The sequence below is a fragment of the Lynx rufus genome, unplaced genomic scaffold (genome assembly GCF_022079265.1).
Source record: "Lynx rufus isolate CCGP_SWC_20201006 ecotype Redwood Valley unplaced genomic scaffold, mLynRuf1.p SCAF_2, whole genome shotgun sequence".
Classification (NCBI taxonomy): Eukaryota; Metazoa; Chordata; class Mammalia; order Carnivora; family Felidae; genus Lynx; species Lynx rufus.
The window spans coordinates 191,736,263-191,762,437 of NW_025814834.1; the positions used below are offsets into that span (position 1 = coordinate 191,736,263).

Here is a 26,175-nt window from a genome sequence, read left to right on the forward strand (position 1 = left end):
AGAGTAGGAGATGGAACGGAGTGGCATACTGCCTTTAAAAGATAACACAAACCCTTTAAACTCTTCTTAGCACCCAGGGCTGCCTGTTCTATAGGCGAAGTCACACTGAAACTATAATTGAAGCTGGAAAATAGGTGGAATGTAAAGCAATCAGCTACAAACCTGACTTACCCTGGTAGAATGTTGTTTTGTGGGCAGGTAATAAGCCCAGTTGGGGCATTTGCAATATAAATATCTGTATGGACCAAATGTGACGTTTACAAAATTGATTGGTTTCTAAATTTGTTTAGATATTTATCCTTAGTGCATATGTGTAAAATGTTGCTGTGTTTTTGCTTTTTGGCTGGGTGGTATGATTTTAATTGATAAGCAATGTATGCCCTAAAATGCATCATTCATGGGGCACCTGGCTGGCTCAGTTGGTGGAGCATGTGACTCTTTATCTCAGGATTATGCGTTCAAGCCCCCTGTTGGGTGTAGAGATTACTTAAAAGTAAAATCTTAAATGCATAATTCGTAGGTGTACAAAAAGTGAAAATACCTGTGTAGGGGTGCCTGGGTGGCTCAGTCAGTTAAGCGTCAACTCTTGGTTTCAGCTCAGGTCACGATCTCACAGTTTGTGAGTTTGCTGCCTTGCTCCCTGTTGCCCCAGCTTGCTCTCTCTTTCTCTCTCTCTCTCTCAAAAAAATGAAACATAAAAAAATTTAAAAAGTGAAAATACCTGTGTAACCACAACTCAGTTCAAGAAATAGAACGTTACCAGTCCTCTCAATAGTTTTGAAAATTGTGATTTGATCCAGCAATTCCACTTCTGGGTGTATATTTAAAAGAATTGAAAAATTCAGCAAATGTTTGAAAGTTTCATTTCATTGCAGATATTCACTGTTTTCTCATTGTGCTGAAAATCTGTCATCCAAGTCTTTCGTTGTTATTGTGGTAAAGTATACATGACATAAAATGTACCATTTTACCATGCATTAAGCACATTCACATTGTTCTGCAACCTTCACCCTCTATCTCCAGATCTTTTTCATCTTCCCAACTGAAATTCTGTACCCATTTTTTTTAAGTAAAAAAATTTTTAAAAAAACATTTATTTATTTTTGAGAGAGAGAGAGAGAGAGAGAGCATGAGTGGGGGAGGGACAGAGAGAGAGAGAGAGACAGACAGACAGACAGAATCAGAAGCAAGCTCCAGGCTCTGAGCTGTCAGCACAGAGCCCGATGCAAGGCTCGAACCCGTGAACCCTGAGACACTCAACTGAGCCACCCAGGCGCCCCTGTACCCATTTTATATGGACTCTTCATTCTTCTCTGCCCCAGCACCTGGCAACCACCATTCTACTTTTTGCCTCTGAATTTTTACTAGTTTAGTTACATCATGTAAGTAGAATCATACAATATTTGGCTTTTTGTTACTGAGTTTTTTTTACTTATAATATCTTTAAGATTCATCCATGTTATAGTATGTGTCAGAATTTCCTTCCCTTTTAGGGCTGAATAATAATGGAATAACACATTTTATTTATCCATTCATTCATGGTGGACTGTTGGGTTGCTTCTACCTTTTGGCCTCAGTGAGTGATGCTGCTATTATAGACATGGGTGTATAAATACCTGTTCAGCTCCCTGCTTTCAGTTCTTTGGGGTACATACCCAGAAGTGGAGTTGCTAGATAATATGGTAATTCTATTTTTTTATGTGTTGTTTTTAAGATTTTATTTTTAAGTAATCTACACTCACAACCTTGAGATCAAGTGTCACATGCTCTACAGACTGAGTCAGCCAGTGTCCCTCTATTTTTTATGTTTTGATGAATCACCGTAGTTTTCCATCCATAGCTATGCCATTTTACATTCCCACCAACAGTACAGAGGGGTTCTAATAGCTCTACATCTTCACCAACATTTGTTATTTTTTGTTTTTTGATAATAGCTATCTCTGTGTACGAAGTGCATCCAGATTTTTTTATAGGAACTTTTTGTTATGGAAGTTTTCCAACATATAAAAAAAATAGAATGAGTACCCGTTGAACTTCTGTGTGTCTGTCACCTAGCTTCAGTAAGTTAGGAACACTTGGCCAATCTTGTTTCATTTAGTCTATCCCTCTTCCACCATTATTGGAATGTAGATCCCAGTTGTCATATACTTTCTTTTTTTGTCCTATGGTTAAAAACAGAAAATAAAGATAAAATTTTAATGTTATGAATGTTACTGCAAATTTTACTTGCATCATTGTTCTCCCTTTCATTTAGTGATCATAATTCTTTTCTAAAGTAATCTCTACCCAATGTGGGGATCGAACTCACGACCCCGAGATCAAGAATCAGATGCTCTAATGACTGAGCCAGCCAGGCACCCCAGTGATCGTAATTCTTGTGTCATTATTAACAAATGTCTTTTCAGCGTCATTCTTGCTCTCATGCAGTGCAGCTATAGATCTACTTTACATATGCCCTTCATCTACCCTTGCCTTCTTGCTTATTAAAAATTTATTCAGGGGTAAAATGAAAAAAATACACAGTAGCTGTGATCACAAGTTGCACAGTCATTTGTAAGCTCAACTTTAACAGCACATCGCTAACTGTCAAAAGAAGTCATATTAGAATGGAAGAGTGAAGCAACATCATTATAGATATAACTTTGGATCAGCTCTCATGTCTTTAAAAAATATATATACTTCCATTCATAAGTACTTCAGTATACTGTATACCTCAAAGTTAAAGACTCATTTTTTTTTAAAGTTTATTTATTTTTTTTTTTTGAGAGAGGGAGTAAGCTGGGGAGGGGCCGAGAGACAGGAGAGGTAGAGAATCCCAAACTGGCTCTGTTCTTTCCTGATGTGGGCTCAAACCCACAAACTGCGAGATTATGATCTGAGCCAAAACGGAGAGTCGGACACTTAACCAACTGAGCCACCCAGGCACCCCAGTGACTCCTTTTTTATTTTCTCCTTTTTAACAAAACAAAACAAAACAAAACACAAAACCATAAAGCCATATGATACCTAAACATTAACAATCCTTTTATTATCAGATACCTGTTTAGTACCACCATATCTTTATGCCCAGTTTCTTTTAGTCTGATGGTATGGGAAACAAAAGTTGACAAATCACTCAAAGATGACAATTCACATTGGTAACCAAGATGTAGTACTTTTGTATGAATTACAGTTTTTAGTTTGTTAACTCTGTGAGCAACAAGTCTTTCCTTAGACCATGAGTACTTCTTTCTGATATTTGTTGGCATTTGCATATACCATAAATAGTGTAGTAGTCTACTTCCTTTAAAATAAGGTGAGCCTCATTTTGGGGTTACCTTCTGTTTGATTTATGTTGATGTGTTTATTTGTTTAAGCTTACTATTTTAAGGAGTTCTAGAAGATACACTTAAAGACGAGACTCAAAATGACAATTTACCAGGTATCTAGGTGGCTCAGTCAGTTGAGTGGCTGCCTCTTGATTTTGTCTCAGGTCACGATCCCAGGGTTGTGGGATTGAGCCCCATGTCAGGCTCTGCGCTGAGCGTGGAGCCTGCTTAAAGATTCTCTCTCCCTCTGCCCCTCTCCCCTCTTGTGCTCGGTTTCTCTTTAAAATTTAAAGAAAAGGGGGGGGGTGAAAATTTATCTACAAATTTATCTATATGTCGGATAGAACATGCTGGTAGGGATATTTACATTTTGTTTTTTTTGTAAGTTGGGGATGGTAATTTTGCATTTGCAGCGATAATTTCCTTAACATTAATCTCAGTGTTAAAAACGAGAATCCACTTACAGGGTTCAGAAATCTTCCACTGGCAAAATCAAGTTGTTGCTGTTTGAGTTCTTTCACGTTGATTGGGTCATTTGGAATGCAACAGAACCAGCTAAAGTTTGTGGGAAAAGAGGGAGAGGAACACGCAATTGTTAACTCCTTTTCTCCTGTAGTCTTCTTAATTTGTGCAGAAGACTGCGGTGTAGGGTATATCCTATAGCACTTTGTAACATCAGAAGGAAGTCTTGCTCAAGATACACAGAGAGAACACCCTGTGATCTAAGATTCCACCAGTACTCAGGTGTAAGAATGCAAGTTTGTTGTCGGGCACAGATTAAGTGAGTTAAAGGCAGAGCTGATTCTTTCCTGGTGGCTCTTTATATGTCTTATGTGCACTATTTTACTAATTAACAATTTTATTTTACCTGAAGATAGCTTCTGTCCCTGTTGGGTAAAAAACCTCAGTAGCTACCAGCAAAGAGGCTTCAGAGTGATAAATGATAACACTAAATTTATTTCCCATTATCCTTCTGTTGTGATAGTAGTTGTTGTAATACAGGTAGTAATATAATAACCCTTCATAGCATCTGCAGTGTTAGGCAAAAACTAAGTGCTTTGCATGTATTAACTCACTTAATCCATGCAACAACCCCACGAGATAGACATTATTATCCTCATTTTACTGATGAGGGATTGAGGCACAGAGAAGTTAGTAACTGACTACTCCACTGGTACAAATAGCTGGTAAGTGGCAGAGCTAGGAATTGATCTGAGGCAGCCTGGCGCCAGCGTCCTTCCTCCTAACCATTATACTGTGCTGTACTTAATCGACACCCATGTAAGTAAAGGGAAATGTGAGATAAAAAATGCTTTTAACATCTTTGTGGGCTCTATGGAACTTATTATTTGTTCATTCAATGCTCCCTGTAGAATCAGTGATTACAGAGAGAACATTTAATCTCAAAGCATTCATCCCTATTTTCAAACTAGTATTTTCAGATCTGCTCTCCGAGACCTTGCATTTAGAAAAAGTACATTTGAACTCTTTAGTTGAATTGGCAGATCAAGAGCTTACAGACAGGATATTGCCTTTGAGTATTTAGACTGTATATGCTGGCCCCCTGAAGCAGTAATTTGGTTAGATCACAATGTTTCCACTAGAGTGTAGCAGTATTAGGGGTTCTGACTTCAAAGTGTGTATGTGTGTGTTTTATATGTATCTTTGTAAATAGGCCACTTCTTCACAAATGGAGCCAATGCTATACAAATCCTGAAAATGTTTCAGAGCATTTTAATCCAAGAAATATCTAAGCATTTGAAGTAGAACTATGAGCAATGCAAAATGTTACCTTTCTGGAGACTTACGATAAGTAAAATAAATAAAACAACCTGCCCATTTTTAAATGCTTCAAGTTCAGGCCTAAAGAACTTCCAGTTAATCTTGCAGAATTAGTTCTCACTTGAGCACTGATTTACATACACTTTTTATCTTTAAGTTTAAACTAATTGCCACTATTTGATAAGAAAGCCAGTGTTTTGTTTTCTCCTGCTACCTTTGTCCTGGGTTTCTTGGGTGGGTCCCCTATGCCCTGAACACAAATGCTTAGAGCACATCTGTTCCGGTGCTTTGCATCAGTCACGTGTTTGGCTGGAGGGAGGTACGGATCACCATTCCTACCTCAAATGTGCCTTTTATGGAAGCAGGTGACTATCTCATGCTAATTTTCTTTCCCCTAGGTTTATGAAGGCTTAGACATCATCACCAACAAGGTTTCTGCCCAAGAGCAGAGAATGTGCCAGCACCACATGATCAGCTTTGTGGATCCTCTTGTGACAAATTACACAGTTGTGGACTTCAGGAACAAGGCAACTGCTCTGATATCCTTAGGAAAGACAGCAGCTAGGCTTGTGGGTGCAAGGCAGCCCAAGCCAGAAAGTTTTCTTTTCAGTGACAGTTTCTTCTAAGCAGGGGCACCCAAGACCTAACAACCCATAGGTAGCATCCCCATCTGAACTATATGGATTGAAAGATACAATGCCCTTGCTACTCAGAACCTTGTCTTCAGACTGCAACATTTAGCATCCCTTGGGCACTTATTAGAAATGCTGAATTTGGTCCTCACTCCAGACCTGTTGAATCAGAATCTGCATTTAACGAGAATCCCAGGTGATTCATAGGCATGTTAAAATTTGAGAAGCTGTTTTAGTGGCAAGAACACTGATTTAGGAACCAGAAAATCTGTGTTCTAGTCCCAGAACTACCTCTTTGGACCGAGTGGATTTTATTGGGTAGAGAGCATTTACCCCACGGAGCTTCAGTTTCCCACCCTTTAAATGAGGTTACAAAATCAGTTTATAAATATAATGGAGTTACAGTTAGAATTTAATAGGGATTGTTGGGTGAGGGAGGACTGCAAAACACCAATAAATTTTTTGTTTCTAAAAATAATTTTTTTTCTGTGATCAGTGATCTTTTACTTTTAAAATTTTAATTCCAATATAGTTAACATTAGTTAACATTAGTAACAGTGTTACATTAGTTTTAACACCAATACATTTTTGAAAAGACTAGTATAAGGGAACTGCCCTTGTATTTTAACTGTTCAGACTGCCTTTAATATTTGGACTGCCAGATGGGGCTCCTGGCAGGCTCAGCTGGTAGAGCATGAGACTCTTGATCTCGGGGGTCACAAGTTCAATCAAGCCCTATGCTGGGCATAGAGATTACTTTAAAAAATATATTTGGACTGCTAGATATTAAAACGTAATGAAAATTCATAATAATTATAACAGCATGGAACTTACACTAGACAGACTTATGGCACAGAATAGAGAAAACTCAGAATACAAATTCAAATCAATGTACATACTTAGCTTATGATCAAGGTGGTATTTTAGAACAGTGGAAAAATAAAGCAGCAGTTAATAATTATTCCCAGGACTTGGGGTGCCTAGGTGACCTAGTTGGTTAAGCGTCTGACTTTGGCTTAGGTCACGATCTCGCAGTTCTTGAGTTGGAGCCCCGCATCCGGCTCTCTGCTGTTCAGATCCTCTGTCCCCCTCTCTCTCTGCCCTTTCCCTGCTTGTGCACATGCACTCTCTCTCTCTCTCTCTCTCTCTCTCAAAAATAAACATCAAAAAAATAATTATTTCTAGGACAGCTAATTATTTTGGAAAAAAATAAAATCACAACCTCATTATATATGACATAAATTGCAGATGGATTTCAGAGTTAAATATGTGTATTCTTAATGAAACTTTAAAACAAATGGGATAATATATAATTGATTACTTATGTGATTTTAACTACACACAGTAGGGAAGGACTTTGTAGATATCTAGTCTTTAAAAAACATTTTTTTAATGGATTTTTTAAAAAGTTTATTTATTTTGAGAGAGAGAGAGTACAAGTTGGGAAGAAGGAGAAAGAGACAATCCCAAGCAGGTACTGATGGTGCAGATCCTGTTGCGGGGCTCAAAACTGTGAGATCATGACCCAAGCCGAAGTCGGCTGCTTAACCAACTGAGCCACCCAGGTGCCCCTAATGGACTTTTTAACTTAATTTTTTCCCTTGTTGTGTTAAAGTACACACAAAACTTACCACTTAGCCATTTTTTTTTAAGTTTATTTTTTGAGAGAGACAGAATCCCAAGCAGAGAGAGGGAGAGAGGATCCCCAGCAGGTTCTGCTTTGTCAGCACTGAGCCCGACACATGAGATCATGACCTGAGCCAAGAAACCAAGAGTTGGACGCTCAACTGACTGAGCCACCCAGACACCCCTATAAAGAACGCCTATGGATCAATACGAAAAATACTTAAAGGGCCTTAGTAGTAATTCACAAAGGAAGAAACATAAATAATGGTAAACATGAAAAAGGGCTTACCCTTGCTGTTAAGGCCATGCAAATCAAAATATGAAATCATATTTTTTTGCCTATCAAATAGGCAGAGATTAAAATGCAGATAATAATTCTTGCTCTACCTGCTTTACAAGGCAATTGTATCAGATGAGATAATGTATATGAAAGCCCTTGGCAAATTAAAACATATCACCAAATGTCCATTGTTGCTTTAAGACAGTTTGGTTGTTCAGAAAGAACTGATAGAAAATGGAGTTTTCATAGGGCAGCATGGGATGACTTAATCACATCACTTACAGGAATGGAGATTTCTGAGTTAAGGTAAGAACTTAGAATGTCAGAACTGAAAGTACTTTAAGAAGTATTCTTAGTTAGCTTTCTTTTTTTTTTTAATGTTTTTATTTATTTTTGAGAGAGAGAGAGAGAGAGAGAGAGAGAGAGAGAGAGACTGAGCATAAGTGGAGGGGTGGGGGCAGAGAGAGAGGGAGACACAGAATCTGAAGCAGGCTCCAGACTCTGACCTGTCGGCCCAAAGCCAGACGCAGGGCTCGAACCCACAAACCATGAGATCAGTACCTGAGCTGAAGTCAGATGCCCAATGTACTGAGCCACCCAGGTGCCCCCTTAGTTAGCTTTCTTGATTGGGCAGGTGAAGATATTAGATACTGAGGCCCAGAGAGGAGAAGGGTTTTGCCCAGAATCACAATTGTGTCATGGCTTGGGCAAACAAGTCAAACCTTTTCCCACCAAATGTCACCTATCCCATGTCCCTCCCTCTTTTCCACTCTTTTTTTGGCATCTCACCATTTTACCCTTCTCTTTTTACTTTCCTTGCTCCCTTTTCCTTTGTTAATCATGTTATATATTTGAATTGTTATTACAGTTACTATGTAATTGTGTGCTCCCTATGCTTAAAGGGGGAATATAGAATTTCTCTTTTAAAAAACAAATAGACAGTGTTTCTTCTTTATGATCCTTGATCGGTAACAGCTTTCTTCCCACCCCACCCCAGCCTCTTCGGGGTTAGTGAGCCTCTGATAGAAAAGAGGTCATCTATCTCTGTGCCCACAGACAGGCTGGCAGGGGGAAGAAGCATGTAAATGAGTCTTTGTCTAGGTTGAAAGTCTCTTTATCAATTATCCTTAGAAGCAAAGCCCTTCATAAAGCAGATAATTATCTGCTCAACAGAGATTCTAAAGAAGAATTCAAAGTAGCAGGGATATAAAAACAATAGAGGCTCAAGTAAATTCAGTACTTACTCAATTGAAAGCAAATATTTCAGGCATTGTGGTAGGGGATTTATATGCCTTGTCACATTTAATGCTCTGAAGAATTCTGGAGAATTTTACAGGTGAGAAAACTGAGTAACTTGCCAGAGAGTTGGAGCTGGTCATTGAAATCTATTTATCTTTGGAACCCATGCTTTTCAGTTTATCTGGTGGAATCTCAAGTGGCCAAAATGTGCATTACTACCACATAATGGTGGGGACTGAGTCCAAGAACCATGGCTTAGAGAAACCAGCTTGTATTTTGCCTTAGAAGGTAAAGTCACACCATGGGCGTCACCTTGGTGGCTTCCTGAGCAGCTGACACTTGGTTCTCTGAGAGCCCTTGGGCTTGTGTTCATTAAACTGATTTGGAATACCAAGCAAGCTTTGAATTTTAGCAGCAAGGCCTAAACATTTTTAGCACTGAAAGGAATTACCATCATGCATTTGTCTCTGGTTTATGCAAGACCCTCCAGAACTAATAGGAAATGCTTGTGAGAACTCATGGGAAACAGTGAAGACTGATATCCGTTCATCTTGGTTTCCACCCTTTCCCCTCTGTTCTCCAGACAAACAAATGAGTGTGGTTTCTTGCTAATACCCTCCTTCTCAGGTGAGTCAGGATGCTCTTCTTGATATTAAATATTGTGATAATCTTTCTTAACGTTCACATTGAAGATATATTTGCCCGAGACAAAATTCCTATTGTCGTGGGAGGAACGAATTATTACATTGAGGCTCTGCTCTGGAAAGTTCTTGTCAGTACTAAGGTATGTTTAGTTCACTTGTAAGTCACTGAGGAAATGGGTTCCTCTTTCTTGCCAGCTAATTTTGGTGGGAGGAAGGTTGACTTTTGCTTATTTCTTATACTCAGCAACTTACTTTTCTTACTTAATATTCTGAAGCAAGTGCAACCTCCATATGTGAAGTGTGCTCCTCCGGGGTGTGGCCTGAGGGTAAGGGCTGTGTGTGGGAAAAATGCTTCTCTGTGGATTAATTAGCATCTCCATGTAAGTTAACAGTACATCAGTCTGACTCAGCATTTCTTGGCTGTAACAATCTATATGTCAAAGAGATGTCCAACACTAACCTTTCTAATGGAGATGCTATTGCATAGGGTGGGACTTTGCAAACTGAATGTGCGGGCAATTCTGGTCCACTCTGGTCATTTGCTGAGAAGACTAGACTCATGGATATGTTAATACAGATGCGTTAGCCCTGGTTCCTGTTTATACTTCTGAGGAGGAAGCAGGGGAAGCAGGTACCTGAATACTTCCCTAGGCAGTAAGTCCTCTTTTGTTTGCTGTAGCCTCACAACACTACCACAGTGTATTGGAATTTTCTGTTATATGGTCTTTGTCTCACTATATGCCAGGACCTTCTGATTTCTCTCTATTCTGTATTCTCAACTCCCAGCAAGGTGCCTGACGCACACACTGTCTCAGTGCTTGTTGAACTGTTAAATTAAATTTACTTGTAGATCTTCTTTTAATAGCCCCGGGAGATGGACACTGAGAAAGTGACTGACCGGAAAGTAGAGCTTGAAAAGGAGGATGGCCATGCACTCCACAAACGCTTAAGCCAGGTGGACCCAGAAATGGCTGCCAAGCTGCACCCACATGACAAGCGCAAAGTGGCCCGGTAAGAAAGCCTGGGCCCACTGACTTTGAGTCCCTCTGGAGTTGGGCAGTGAGTCGTTCCTTGTGCCTGGGTAATGAGAGGGCTTTGGCAACAGCAGTTAGTGGAGATGGGTGTGTTCCAGCTCACAGTTTGTGAGGCCCCCAGTTACTGCCTCAGTTCCCCTCCCTCAATAAATAATTGCACCCAACTTTGTTGTTAATTTAAAATGTATAGTACAATAGAGTTTTCCCTAGGGCCTATGTAATCGTGCTTCATTTTCTATTTGATCTCCCCTTGTATAGCAGTTTTCATGTAAATTTTTTCTGGCATGCAATTGGTTTACATTGTGATTTGAGTTTCATAATTAATTGTGCAATGCTGAGTTTTGCCCCAGCAGCTTTCCCAGTGGGAGGTGGATTTTATAAACCATCTCCTGGACCAGCTCACCTTTACATATGGAGGCTTTCTTGAAGGAAAGAGAGGTGGTGAATGAACTCATAAGGTCATGTTTTCTTAGGTTGTTTTGAAATTGCAGCTTCATGTGTTAGGTTTATTTTTTTTGCAGTGTTGGAAATGATACCACATCTGACAGGGTAGAGGATCTAACGAAGGACCTACTATATGGATGATTGGTTATACAGATTAAATATAACAACATATGGTATGGATAGGGATTTTTTTTAAATGTTTTTTAATTAAAAAAAAAATTTTTTTTTTACATTTATTTATTTCTAAGAGACAGAGATAGAGCGTGAGTGGGAAGGGGCAGAGAGAGAGGGAGACACAGAATCTGAAGCAGGCTCCAGGCTCTGAGCTGTCAGCACAGAGCCCGATGCAGGACTCGAACTCACAAACCGCGAGATCACGACCTGAGCCGAAGTTGGACGCTTAACCGACTGAGCCACCCAGGTGCCCCAAAAATGTTTTTTAATTTAATTTGAGAGAGCGTGCCTGCGCACGTGTGCACGCACAAGCAGGGGAGTGACAGAGAGAGAGGGAGAGGGAGAGAGAGAATCCCAAGCAGGCTTTGCACTGTCAGCATAGAGCCCAACATGGGGCTTGATCTCACAAACTGAGGTCTTTACCTGAGCCGAAATCAAGAGTCAGATGCTTGACCGGCTGAGCCACCCAGGCACCCCTAGATCAGTGTTAATCCTTTTTTCATTATCTCCCACCACTCCCAACACATCCAGAGCTTTTTTAGAAATTTTTTTCTAATTGTGCCTCCCTGCCGTCCATGAAATTCAATACTAAAGAATAATATTTCTTCAGGTATGGTACCCCTTGAAGTGTCACACATCATTGTAATATCTAAGGTTTTTTTGCTCCCTTGGTAATGCACATTCTAGATAAATGAAGTTTATACTTTCAGTATCCAAACATTTTATTTTAAAGCATTTTAATAGAGGGGCGCCTGGGTGGCGCAGTCGGTTAAGCGTCCGACTTCAGCCAGGTCACGATCTCGCGGTCCGTGAGTTCGAGCCCCGCGTCGGGCTCTGGGCTGATGGCTCAGAGCCTGGAGCCTGTTTCCGATTCTGTGTCTCCCTCTCTCTCTGCCCCTCCCCCGTTCATGCTCTGTCTCTCTCTGTCGCAAAAATAAACGTTGAAAAAAAATTTTTTTTTAAAGCATTTTAATAGAAATCTTTCAAACATTTTTGGAAAACGGAAATATTATGATGAACATTCATTTTTTTTTTTTAATTTTTTTTTTCAACGTTTATTTATTTTTGGGACAGAGAGAGACAGAGCATGAACGGGGGAGGGGCAGAGAGAGAGGGAGACACAGAATCGGAAACAGGCTCCAGGCTCTGAGCCATCAGCCCAGAGCCCGACGCGGGGCTCGAACTCACGGACCGCGAGATCGTGACCTGGCTGAAGTCGGACGCTTAACCGACTGCGCCACCCAGGCGCCCCGAACATTCATTTTTATATTATTTTATGACATAATCCTAGAGGTTGGTCTTTATTATCCTCTCCTTTTATTAATCAGTTTTCTTAACACGTCTCCTCATTTTGCTACTTCTAAACTAGTAATGAGTTGAGAATTGTGTCTTAGTAGGAGTCAATAGGTTCTAATCAAGAGCTCTAGAGTCTCTTCTTTAGAGAGGACTGGAAGACTTTTCATCTTTTAGTTTGAGACTATATTCTAACCTCCAGCTAAGTGAGATTATCTGTTACTACATATTTTCCCTCATAAGTCCTCTTTGAGTGACCATGGTATGGAAAGGCAAGGGGTCTCTATTCCTGTGTTAGAATTTCACACAAGTAGAATTGGGTCAGGAAGGGAAGGATCACTTTCAAGCTAATATGTTGCAATCACCCAGAGTGGTAGAGTATAAATTTGAGAGTTAAATTACTTAGTGCTGCGTAACATAATAGATACGGACAGGCTGGATGGTAGCTTAAGAATAAGCATGTGAGTTCTTTCTTCAATGATCTTTGTGCTAGTAGAGTACTAAATTAGTTAGACGTGTTCTTCATTAACTTTAGACATATTTAAAAAGAAAGTTGACGAGCTGGATATACAACATACTTTTGTAACTGTGGGAAAGGCATCCCAGCGAGACTGGGCTTGTTGGCTTGTAACAGTCTCCCAAATAAGCTCTTTTACTGCTTACCTGAGGGTGAGTGAGTCCCATTCTATCTGTGTAGAAGAAACCTGTTGTTTCTGAACCTAACTGATTTCAGAAAAGTTAATTTAGTATGTTTAGAAGAATAGTATTATTCTTACTTTATCCTAAGTTTTCTTTAGCATTCTTTTTTTTTTAATATTTTTAATGTTTATTTTTGAGAGAGAGAGACAGAGCATGAGCGGGGGGAGGGGCAGAAAGAGGGAGACACAGAATCTGAAGCAGGCTCCAGGCTCTGAGCTGTCAGCACAGAGCCAGACTCGGGACTCAGACTCATCAACCGCAAGATCGTGACCTGAGCCGAAGTTGGACGCTTAACCGACTGAGCCACCCAGGAGTCCCAGGATTCCTGCATGGCTTTGGGAGCTTATGCAATGAAAGTGTTCTATAATAAATAGCCTCTTTCCTTGTTTCACTTGAGAATCAGTATTTTCTAATGGTTTTTATGGGTGTGCCCTCCCCCCTTTTAAATGACTTAGGAGCTTGCAAGTGTTTGAAGAAACGGGAATCTCTCATAGTGAATTTCTTCATCGTCAACACTCAGAGGAAGGTGGTGGTCCCCTTGGAGGCCCTCTGAAGTTCCCTAACCTTTGCATCCTCTGGCTTCATGCTGACCAGACAGGTAAAAGCCCTTTGATGCCTTAGAGTCCATCTGAGATAGAGCTTATTATATTACTATGTATAAAATACTTAGAACCATGAGTGGCTTGTAATAAGCACTAAACAAGTGTTAGCTATTAATTTAATTACCATTATTCATTGACTTAATGAGGTACTTTGTTCCCTTCCCCTGGGTGTCTGTCTGGAATGGAAAGAAGGATAGCGCTGGCAGTAGGCTAAGATAGCGAGGCTGGATAAGATGAGATGGTGGCATGAGTACGAGACTGCCATCCAGGGAAGGTCTGAAGAGAAAGAGAAGGAAGGCTCTGTAGTAGGAGGTCTGACTCCCTGGATTGGCTGGATAGAGGTTGTATCACTGATTATTCTAGAAGCAGCAGGCCTGAGAAATGGGTATGATAGTCAGTTAGCTAGCCTGATTGTGGGGTTTCTTTTGTTTGTTTTCTTTTCTTTTGCTAAAGATGATCATGCCCTGTGATAGTACTAGCTTCATCCAGCTAGCATTCAGTAAGCTTTCAATGAAATGTCAAGTACACTGCAGAGTACTTGGATTTCAGAGATGAATATGAGACAGTGCCTGTTTTTTAGGAGCTCCCAGTCCAGCGGGGTGCAAACAAGATAGATCCTACATTGTGATAAATGCTGGGCTAGAAAGTGCTGTGAGGCCACAGACAAGGGATGATGAGCACTCTTCTGGGGGCATCCAGGGACCCATTTTTAAAGGTAACCTATGAGCTAGGTCTAGTATATGTGAACAGTATAGTGTAGCGATTAAAAGCACAGTCTCTGAGCCAGACTGGATTCAGATCCCTGCTCCACCATCTTCCGGCTATGTGAATTTTAAGGCAAGTTAGTGTACCTTCCTGTGCCTCAGTTTTCTATTCTGTAAAGTAGAAATAATGATAATAAAATAATAGTAGTAATACATACATCTTCATTGAAGATTAGATGAAATAATAACACACAAAGTGCTCAGAATGTGCTTAACATGCGATAAGTCCTTAATAAATGCAAACTTTTTAGGAAGATAGGAAAAAAGGTTACTGTTACTGCAGGCTGAGAAGTAGCAATGGCAGATAATGTAGAGCATGATGGAAATGATGAAAATTTGTGGTTAAATTAATCTCAGGTGCAAGTTTATAGAAAAAGATAATATTTAATGGATTTTTAAAAATTAAAACATGTATTGCAGTTCAGCATAAAATAATGGAATCGGACTCATAGTGAAGCTGTCTTTGACCTCCACATCTGAATGATTATGACCCCTTACCCTTTGCTCCTTTGTCTGGCTCAGTAGTTCACAATGTACCTCAGATGGGCTTGGATTAAAGTTTTTGTTCCTATCCAAGGTGTTATCTGAAAGTTCTTAAATGTGAAATAACACCAAGTTAGAGTAACAAATATAATGGAAAAAAGTAAGAAGAGTAAACCAGGGGTCTCACAGCTGCCTCTAAAGTAAACAATGAATACACATTCCATAATAAAATATTTGTCCTTCCTAATAGCTATAATTGTATGCTTCTCTTTATATAATAAGACACGTGCTTCATTCTGGCTGTTTTATTGAAGTGCAGAGTCTTAAGTATGATAAAAATAATATGAATTATTCTATAATCTTTGGAGTGTGAACCCTTTCTTCCACTTGAACAAATGTTCTTCTTCGTGGCAGCCCGTCCATTCATCGTGTAAGTGTCTAGTGGGCACCTGTGACAGACTTGCTGGTTGATGGGCTAATTTGATTGAAGTTCTAGATGAGCGCTTGGATAAGAGAGTGGATGACATGCTTGCTGCTGGGCTCTTAGATGAACTAAGAGACTTTCACAGGCGCTATAATCAGAAGAAAGTTGCAGAAAATAGGTGAGGATTTGGCTATTACTTTGACCTACTCTCCATCCCTTGCTTATGGTCAAAAGACCATAAATGTACTGGCTTTGGATCTACTTGTTTATTATTAGCCTTTGTCCTTGGCATTGGCAAGGTTTGTTGGAAGGAGGTTTGGTGTACTTGTTAACAGTTGCACTTTCTAATCTGTCAGACATTCTCAGGAGTTAATTTTCAAGGGAATTAACCAGGGAGCTGGTGCGGGTCGGGGTGGGGTGGAGGAAGGTGGTTAGAGAGGCAGGATCTCGGTTTCTCATCTATGAGATGAAATGGCTAGATCCTCTCCAAGGCCCCTGCTAGCTCTCAGATGCAATGGCTCATCTGCTGATACTCTCCTATTCCCAGCCAGGACTATCAACATGGTATCTTCCAATCCATTGGCTTCAAGGAATTTCATGAGTACCTGGTCACTGAGGGAAAATGCACACCAGAGACCAGTAACCAGCTCCTAAAGAAAGGTGTGAATTCCTCCATTAAACCTAGCCTTGGACATCCTTGGGTGCCACAGTATCCTGCTGGTATGGTCTGAGAAAGAGCTGAGGCCAGAAGAGTCCCAAATGGCCTTCAGCTCAGAATGGAGATTCTTGTCTACCAGGTGTCTTCCAGTGTGCTGCTATGGTTAATTTTCTCTTCTTCTGGGCTGGGAGGGCTTGCCTTTCATCTGGGTGAGAACTTACAGGTTCTTAGATCTACTTTGCCTTTCAGGTATTGAGTCTCTGAAACAGGTGACCAAGAGATATGCCCGGAAGCAAAACCGATGGGTTAAAAACCGCTTTTTGAATAGTAAGTCTCATGTTTTTCCTTATCCCCTGGGTCTGTTTCCAATAGATGTCCTCACCTCGCCCAGAAAAGGAACTTTAGTTTCTGGACCTGTTCTAAGACTAGGGGACCTGATCTGGGGGAGGGTCCACTGCATAAATGACTGTCTAGGGATACTTTTTTGTAATGTCTCAGAGAACAAATTAAATCTTTCCAGTGAGGAAAGATGTGTTTCCCATGTGTTCCGCCTTACACCTGAACACATGGGTGTTGACTGCAAAACAGGCAAGAGCATAATAGCAACATCTTAGCAGAGTCAGTGCTCAGGGTAGATTTTAGCTTCACATTTTGTACCTGAACTGCAGTCAGCTTTCTATAGGAACACTCTCCTAATTAAAATGGTTCTGGGGCACCCAGCTGGCTCAGTCAGAAGAGCATATGACTCTTGATCTCAGGGTCGTGAGTTTGGGCCCCATGTTGGGTGTAGAGATTATAAGAAATAAATAAACTTTAAGAAAAAGAAAAATGGTTCTTAGGCCAGACGAGCAGTGTAGAGTCAGACTGTCACCAGCTCTCCCTGCATCGCCTTCATTTTCAGGTACGTGGTGCTTTAGAATGCTGCAGCCTTAGCTTCAGTTGAACAGCACTTTTAAGGAACAGGGAAGGAAATTCTTGTTTATTTGACCCTATTCTGTGTCCTTGATGCTAAATTTGGTGCTATACATATATTTCTGAGCCTGCGGGATAGGTGTTATTCTTTTATTTTTGCAGATAAGGAAATGGAGGCTTCGAGAAGTTAAATATCTTGCCAAAAACCTGCCAGCTGAATAAGCTGTATTGAATGCAGGCCTGACCCCCCCCACACACACACACTGTACTTCATAGCACTCTTTTTGTTTCCTGTAGCTATAACTTTAGCTAGACAGCATTGGTATTGGGCCTCAGGTAAGAAATGGTGTGGTTATGAGCCAAATGGAGATTGATTTAAAAGAGATTGAATACCAGTGAAACACCAACTCTATCTTATAGGCACTTTTTAAATATGCTTCTAAATCATCCCGTTTACCTTTTGCCATTAGACTTCTGCTTTCAGTTATAGATAAGAACAGCTGAGGCCTCCGCTGTGCTCTTTAGTGTCTCTGAACACAAGCACCTTGGTCCATGTTGTTGACCACCGATCGCTACAGTTCTTTCTCCTGCTCTTGCTCTCTGCCAGACCTCTCTAGCATAGTTCTGGCACCATCAAGCTCTATATACTTCCTTCTCCTTACCCTGTTTTCTCTGCATGTCCTTTTAGATAGGTGAATTCTTTGCTTCAGCTAAAATTGAAATTGAATCGCGTCAACGGAAACTCACTACTGCAGATTTCTAATGCAGCTTCTCTTCTCCCCAGGGCTAACAATTAATCTGTAACAAAAGATGTTTTTTTGTAATGATTTGAAACTTCCTCCTGTGGTAAAGCCACAGTAACTCCCCCATCTCTGAGTCCGGAGGGATTGATGGCCCAGAGCATCATCTGCCCATTCCTCATTCATGTGTATGTCGGCACAGTCCTGGTGCTAGAGTGAAAGGCGCAGCTGCCTTGTAAACCAGGAGCTGAGTGTGATTGGCCGGGGCTAGTCTGCGGGGATATGGTTCTGGCAAGAAGCCAGAGGGACTTCCCCGCCCCAACTTGGCCTTGGACCCAAGCCAGAAATAGCAGCTGGGAGCCGAGAACTTGTTGAAAGGTGCTTAGACAGGGCACAGAAGCCCAACAAAGGACTCAGAGGGGAAAGGAAAATATAGAGTGGCCTGAAAACAGGTGCAGAGCTTAGCCAAGGCCAGGTGTGCTGTGGATGCTGCCTGCACCCTCCTGGTCTCACCTTTCCGTGTGGTGGCAGGTGCAGCCCAGGCCATTTTATGAAGAATCTTATTTGTGGTTGGCACAGTCAAAAGGCCAGCACCTGCCAGCCGTTGGCATCCTAAGGACTTTGATGTTTTTGTCCATGGGGAGATGCTCTTTGCCTTTAGGCAAACTGACTTAACCTAGCGGTGGAAGGCAATGTAGTGTGTCTATAGATGGGGGAGGCTACCAGCGGAGACCTAACATGGTTGGCTCCAGTGGATGAAACGCCTGTAGCTGTACCCTAGGCGGTCTCCAGTCTCCTCTCCATTCAGAAGTGTTTACCAAAGGGTGTTTTCTTGAATACTCCTGTAGATCTGTTTCCTAAAAGAAAGGGGCTCAACTGGTTCAATTTCAAGGCTTTCTAGTTCTCAGATTTAGTGGCTCATTGGCTGATAATTCTTCTGTTCCCAGTCCCCGATTATCGGTATGGTGTCAATGAGTTTCATGAATGCCGTACTGCTGAGGGAATATATACAAACCCGAGACTAGTGCCTGTTCCTCAAGAAAGCTTTGAACTCTCTTGCCACAAGAGCAACATCACTGTAAGATGATAGGGAACTTAGAACAGGCATTTACTTCAAGCTGTTAGTTTATTTACTCCTGTGATGTGTTGTCTTTATATCACTAGAGCTATTACTCCATTCTGTTTTTCTGACTGATCTGGAAGGTCCTGTCTCTGGAAGTCTGGATTATACAGCTAGACTTGTTGACTACAGATCAGTGAGCCTTCTAGGTCATTTTTGAATTGCATGTAGTTGTTTGTTCATATTTCTGGTTAGAATGAATGGCATGGTCAGCATGTTTATTCCTTTGGCTCCATATATTTCTCTTGAGGATTCTGGAGTCCTGGGCGCAGAATGGATTGGGTGTCAGAGGCTGACCTGTCACGTCTTCTCTTTGTCATTATTAGGACCTGGTCCCAGTGTCCCCCCAGTCTATGGCTTAGAAGTATCTGATGTCTCGAAGTGGGAGGAATCTGTTCTTGAACCTGCTCTTGAAATCGTGCAGAGTTTCATCCAGGTGATTATTAATCACAGTACTGCCTTTTGTCTTTTCAGAGGGCTTTCCTCAGCTGGCACCTTTGTTGGTATGTCAGGGAACCAAGTTTTCTTTTCCATGGAATAGAGCAGAAGCGCTAGCTGCTTTTAGATCCCTGGAGGCTGTGTTTCTGCTTTCACATTTAGAAAGGTTGTAGCTAAAATCTGTCCATCATATCTACCTGCTCTCTGGAATGAGAAAAAGGAATCTTGGGAAAATCCCACTCCCCTTAATGTCAGAGAATAACATCCAAATCTCTTTGATTCAGTTGCTTTTCCCCCCATCTCCCCCACTCCCCCAACCCCGTTCTTTCAGGGCCACAAGCCTGTAGCTGCTCCAGTAAAGATGCCATGCAATGAAATGGAGAACAAGAGAAGTTATCACATGTGTGACCTCTGTGATCGAATCATCATTGGGGACCGTGAATGGGCAGGTAGAGTCTGGGGAAGGGCATGGAGACATCTGTTAAGGGTGGTTCACAGTGACTTCATGCAATTTAAGGTCTTTGGTAGGTTGAATGCTGGGGTCTGCTTATTAAAAAAGGGACGGGCAGATTCCTCTAAGAGCCTAAGTACTCAAATTTCATGGACACTTTCCCATATCTGTGGGAGAGTTATCTGTGTATTCTGAATTTTAAAGGAAGGTCGTATGCCCTCCAACTTCAGCTAGAGTAGATATTTTATACTGAGAGGACTGCAGTTAACTTTCCAGAGCTCCTTTGACTTTCCTGATCCTGGAGTTTCTGGGCCCTTCATGCTTAGACCTCAGTGCGGGTGAGGTAGGAGTATAAGGGAAGCCAGCCAACTCACCCAGGAGACCCAGACGCAGAGCCAGCTGTGGGGAGGTGGGAGGACGTCCTCCTCCTGAGTGCACCCTTTGCAAGCAGGGTCTCTTTGGTAACTGTTAGGGTATTGTGTTGAAGTTGTGGTGATGCTGAGACTGTGATGGAGAGTGTTGAGAGGAGTGGTGGCAGCTGCCTGTCCCATACGGATAAAGATGGTGATCGGTGATCAAAGGGTGCTGTCTTCTTTCAAGGCACTCATGACCACCCAGCAGCGGCCCTGCCCTAAAGCTCTCTTTGCCTCTTGGAGCCTGGATCCACCTCTGCCACAGATTCACACCCGCACTCCCCTGTCCGATTCCTCTGGTCCTCTGGTCAGAGCCCACAAAGGCCCGGGGCCTCCAAGCCTTCAGCTCACACTGTATTTGGAAACTGGTTTAAAGCTCACTCCTTTTGAGCACAGTAGGGCTTGTACTATACCCGGTGGCTGGAATCCTTCTGTTCCGAGTACTGCCTTGCATGGGATTCTCATAGAAATGGGGTTTTCTCCTCATTCCAACCAATAGAATGATTACTTCTATTAACTGGTAACGCTGGCAAAATGAACGCCATTGTCAGAGACTGGGGATGGCTGTGATTTGCTCAAGCAGCAGAAGAAGCCTCGATTGTCGTTGGTTTATAATGATGAAAGGGGAAGAGAAAGAGAGTGTCTGATTGTTTTTTCTAAAGGAAACTTAGTGGTTCGATTTGTCGAATGTCCTTCAGGGATAGCCTTAAAGAAGCAACATTTGTGAGCCTTTTGTGAGCTTAGCTTGTGTGAGCCCTTCTATAGTGCCATCTGTCAAGTCCTTGCTCCCATCCCCTGCTGCCGTGGAGAGCCAGGCCAGAAGCCCGCCTCCCCCCACTTTTTTTTGCCTTAGGCTCTAGCTGGAGAATAAAGCTGACTTTTTCCCCCACATAAACTTTTCTTTGACTTCTAACCTCTCCTTTACTTTTTTTTTTTTGCTCCAAAACCTTTAAAATGATGTTTTTAATATATATCAAAGAGCATTTAATCTAGTCATCTTCTTTTCAAATGCTTTCAAATAAGATTTCCTTGAAAAAGAAAAAATAAAAAGAAGGTTGTATGAGTTAGTTAGAGGGTGGGAACAGTCTTTGGGGTGAGAGGTCAGAAATTGATACCAGGAAGCAGTGGCCTTTCAGCTTTACTGCTTCTGTGGACCCTCCAAAGGGATCGTCAGAGAAGAATGCTTCCCGTTATCTCTCTGGAGCATTGTGTGCTTGGAGAATGTGAGGCTTTTGAGTTAGTCATTCGAATGGCTTATCTGACCCAGGCATGGGGATGTCAGACCAGGAGGGCAATGTGTGTGAGCAGGGAAGAAGTGGAAAAGACAGCTCTGGGTGCTCGGGGGCTGATGCAGACAAGGACTTGGATTTGGCATTTTTAGCTGAGTGAGTGGAAAGGTAATGTATCTGTAACAGGAAGCCCCATGCTGGAAAAGTGCATCTACAGCCCCGATTCTGGAAAATTGGGGCTCTTTTTGAGCTACAGATGAGCCGAAGAATTTACCTGCTGTGTGTCCTTGGACAAAGTGCAAGTCCTCTGTGAACTTCAGTTTCGTCCTGTATCAAATGAGCTGAATAATACCGTCCTGCAAGATTGCTGTGAGGATTAGTGATGTAAATAAAGCACCCAGCAGGGTATGTTTGATGCTTCCCTTAAAAATGCTAAGCAGCTATACCAGCACATGTGTTGATCCTGTTATTGTTAAAGAAAAGGGTTGTATAGTTAATTCTTATGCTTCTAGGATTGATTCTAGAAAGTTCTAAGGAGGGGCACCTGGGTGGCTCAGTTGGTTAAGCATCCAACTTCGGCTCCGGTCATGAGGTCATGATCTTGGGGTTCACAAGTTCGAGCCCCGTATTGGGCTCTGTGCTGACAGCTCAGAGCCTGGAGCCTGCTTCAGATTCTGTTGTCTCCCTCGCTCTCTGCCCCTCCCCCATGCCTGCTCTGTCTCCCAAAAATAAATAAACCTTAAAAAAAAATTTAGAAAGTTCTAATGAATTGTTTTTTTGTTGTTGTTATTGTTTTGTCTCAGCACATATAAAATCCAAATCCCACTTGCACCAGCTGAAGAAAAGAAGAAGATTGGACTCAGATGCTGTCACTGCAATAGAAAATCAGAGTATTTCTCCAGACTGTGACAAAGAGCTTAAAGAGAAAGGATCCCCAGAGCAGAATGAGAAAGAGCTGAAATCCAGTGTTTAAGAGACATGTCCCGGAGCCTTTGCGCAGGTAGGGATCCAGTTCAGGAGGGAGGGTTATGTCTGTGTCCCCGTCTGGGCTGAGGAGTGCTATGCAGAAAGCCCCCACCATTTTTTTTCTTCTGTGGTGTAGTTTTTGTTTTTTTGTTTTTTTAATTTTTTTTTTTAACGTTTATTTATTTTTGAGACAGAGAGAAACAGAGCATGAACGGGGGAGGGTCAGAGAGAGGGAGACACAGAATCTGAAACAGGCTCCAGGCTCTGAGCTGTCAGCACAGAGCCCGACGTGGGGCTCAAACTCACGGACCGCGAGATCGTGACCTGAGCCAAAGTCGTTCGCTCAACCGACTGAGCCACCCAGGCGCCCCTGTGGTGTAGTTTTAAAGTCTCATGTTCTCTGTCATGGAACAGCAGGTCTTGTTAGCTTCTTGTTTGGCTGGTGTGTCTGGTAATGATGATTTGGGGAAGGGATTTTTTTCCCCTTTTAACCTTAAAGGTTCTATTTTTAAAAGAGGTGCAGATTGTACTTTTTTATACTTGAGGATCTTTCTGGTAATGAACACTGAATTCCCTATATCCCTTTAGAAAGAAGTTTTTATGTCCCTGACTCTGGCTAAAAATATCTCCTTTCCAGATACTTTTATAGATGACGGAAGTCTTGTGAGCCACAGATCAGGAGTTCTGGATTTGAGTGAATGGGAGGAAAAGACCAGCCCCAGTGAGAAGATTAAGTGAACTCGACCAGTTCTTGGAATTCCACAGAGAAGGAGAGAAGGAGGTGGTCGTGATGTGGTGCTTGAAAACTAAAGACTTCAACATTTGTTGCACTCTTCCTGTGTGATAATTACTGTCACTACTGTCTTTCTATTGGCTTAGGAGTCTATATATTTTTTGAAAGTTAAATAAAGAAAAAGTTCCCAAGAGTCTCTTTAGTGCTTAAAAAATGTATATTCCATGTCTAGTTTATACACAGTAGGCTGTGTTATCAACATGATAGCCTTTTCTCAGTCTTGACATTCTTCATATGTTCGTGCTGTCTATTCATTATTTAGCAAATGTTTATTGAGCACTTAGTATATTCCTGGAAGACCTCTGGAGAGGGTCTTTCATTGAAGATTTGTGATTTCCAGCAACGTTGAGTATATGTATGTATTTAGTATAAAATTAAGTATTTTTGTGTTTACAGTTCAGCAACATTGATTATGTTCACAATGCTATAAAACAGTCACCCCTGTTTCTAAAACTTTTTCATCACCCCGAACAAGGCGTATCCATTAAGCAGTAACTCCACTCAAGTAATATTTTATTTGTTAAGAATCTACCATATGTGAGGCTAGAGGGAATACAGAGAAAAAATGAGACGTCATTCTTGCTTTCAGGGAGCTTTGTTCATACTGTACAAACAGCCAGTCTAGGGAAGAGAATATCTAAAGGCCATAAGAGGTGTGTAGAATTGCACTTAGGAGGGGAAGGGGTGGTGTAAGAAGGAGCATTTCTGCTGGACCTTAAAAGCAGTTCTTGGGGTGGCTGTGTGGCTCAGTCGGTTAAGTGTCCAACTCTCGATCTCAGCTCAGGTCATGATCTCATAGTTCGTGAGTTTTGAGCCCCGTGTCTGGCTCTGCACTGACAGTGTGGAGCCTGCTTGGGATTCTCTCTCTCCCTCTCTCTGCCCTTCCCTCTCTCCCCCACCGCCCCCCCCCCAACATAAATAAACTTTAAAAAAAAAAAGCAATTCTTGGTTAGCCATGCACAGGAGGAGAAGGTAAAGAACTATTGAACTTGATTGACTTTTTTAAACAGTGCTGAACTCCATAGCCTCACCTACCTTTTTCCCCCCCTTCTAACAATTTTTAAAAGTTTTAACTTTTTCACTAAATTTGTTTACGTAGTTCCAAAATTAAAATGGTATAAAAAAACATTCATTGGGAAATCTCACTCCCGTCTCTATCCCCTTCTCCCCCAATCCATAATTACTTTATTAGTTTCTTATAGCTCTCGAGTTTTTTTAATGCAAAAATGAATAAATACAAATATATATTCTTCCTCCCCTTACCCAAAAAGATAGCATTTAGCACATACTGTCTTCATGTGTCACCTTACCTGTTGGCAATATCTGGGTGTGCGTGGATTTCTCCTGCTGCTGCCGGCAGGTCTCTTGTTTGGGGCCGTAACCACCTACCCTAGAGTTCCCCAGTTAACCCCCAGCAGGGTTCACCTACCTTGTATACTGAACTTCATTCAGATGCCAGTGTTTAGGCCCAGACCAGCCTCTGAGGAATTCTTGAGGTATGGCCAGCCCATTCCTTCAGCCAGCAGGTTCTCTGGAACTTACTATGTGCTTGGTGCTTTGCTAGACTCAGAAGGTACAGGGGTGATCCAGGTCCACTGATTAAATAATTACAGAATTACAGCGGGTGTACAGAAAGGACACTTGCTGAAGAGCAAGTAATCTAATCTGAGGACCTCCCCGCCGGCCCCTGCCTTGGTGCGGGGGAGTGTGTGCCTGTGTTGGGAGAAGGCATGTGCTGAGGCACGTGGTGTGGCACAGCAGGACACTAGGGCAGGAGTCAGCCCAGGCCTGCAGATATGGTAGCACGTGACCTGGAAAAGCTGGGCTTCTCCATGTGACGTGGGCACCTTCTCTTCTCCCTCCTTGCCCACTCTGTGGGATATCCTTGGGCCCCTTGAGTTTTATTGAGCTTTACCCATTTTTAACTGCTTTGAATTTCAATAGTTTTTTATAGTCAAAGAAATTATCTTTGTATCCACCCCATGGTTTTTTTTTTTTTTTTTAATTTTAAAAAATGGTTTTGGGAGAGACAGAGTGTAAGCGGGGGAGGGGCAGAGAGAGGGAGACAGAATCCGAAGAGGCTCCAGGCTGTCAGCACAGAGCCCGAATCGGGGCTCGAACTCACAGCCTGCAAGATCATGACCTGAGCCACCCCGGCGCCCCACCCCATGTTGTTCTTTACATTAAATTAACATAGTATAATTTTCCCAATCAGTTTTTTATTAGCTACTTCAGGAGCTAACAAGGCAGGAAGCCACATGTCCCCCACTGGAAGTGGTGATGAATACTTGACTGTGGGTCAAGCAAGACCAAGATTTGTATACTTTCTCTTCTCACACAGCCCTGGGGTGGGGTGGGGTGGGGTGGGGTGGGGGATGCTATTTCTCTTCCCATTACCCGTGGGGGAAGGGGCTCAGCACAGGAGCACAGCTAGCCAGCCCCGGAGCTGGAATCCAGGTGAGGCCTTCTCAGCACTGTTAAGCTAGCTGTTTTTAGGAGGAGCCTTAGTCACTGAAATGCACTCCACTCAAGTCGCTAAATATATTTTAAAGCTTTAAAAAAGTTTCAGTGGAGAAGCAGGAAAAACTAGTTTTCATAATCCTACCTCAAAAAGCCTTTAATCCTTTCATCTGAATGAAGTACCTGGAGGAACTCATTGCTATCTCTATGGCAATCGGAAATAAGGAATTTCTTGAAAGAAAACATCCAAGTGCCTAATATTTATGAAGTACCTACGACGCTTAAGGCGCTGAGGTTGTGCCCACTGTCCCTATTCTTAGAAACTATAAATTCAGCCGGACGGAACTCCTTCCCCATCAGGAGAGAGCTTAGGGAAGAGGAACACTCCCGGGAAATCAGCCTGGTGCCCTGGTCTGAGGCACTGCACTCCTGTAGATTTCCCCTTCTCCGCCTGCTACCTTCTGAATGACTTTGCTGTTGGGTGTAGGGAAGGAAAGTAGTTCCTCCTAGTGATTGTCCTAAGTGTACAGATGAAAGGATCCTTGGCACCTTCTTGTGCACATGGGG

The 26,175-nt window shown here is 42.0% G+C and overlaps 1 protein-coding gene across 7 annotated transcripts in view; it reads left to right on the forward strand.

The window, feature by feature from the left end:
* TRIT1 (tRNA isopentenyltransferase 1) overlaps positions 1-23,281 on the forward strand; it is a 42,957-nt gene extending 19,676 nt beyond the window's left edge. Inside the window, exons 2-13 of one of the 7 annotated variants that reach the window (XM_047084562.1) lie at positions 5,489-5,629; positions 9,553-9,651; positions 10,377-10,522; positions 13,611-13,753; positions 14,338-14,472; positions 15,495-15,606; positions 15,976-16,088; positions 16,336-16,413; positions 19,185-19,294; positions 19,628-19,745; positions 22,193-22,389; positions 22,993-23,281. In XM_047084562.1, the coding sequence (XP_046940518.1) occupies positions 5,489-5,629; positions 9,553-9,651; positions 10,377-10,522; positions 13,611-13,753; positions 14,338-14,472; positions 15,495-15,606; positions 15,976-16,088; positions 16,336-16,413; positions 19,185-19,294; positions 19,628-19,745; positions 22,193-22,362 (1,365 nt within the window). In that variant the 3' untranslated portion in view covers positions 22,363-22,389; positions 22,993-23,281. Of the gene's footprint in view, positions 1-5,488; positions 5,630-9,552; positions 9,652-10,376; positions 10,523-13,610; positions 13,754-14,337; positions 14,473-15,494; positions 15,607-15,975; positions 16,089-16,335; positions 16,414-19,184; positions 19,295-19,627; positions 21,977-22,192; positions 22,390-22,992 lie in introns of those variants that run through there. The other 6 variants (XM_047084564.1, XR_006962846.1, XR_006962847.1 and 3 more) reach the window with 6 other exon arrangements.
* The last annotated feature ends 2,894 nt before the right edge of the window (positions 23,282-26,175 follow it).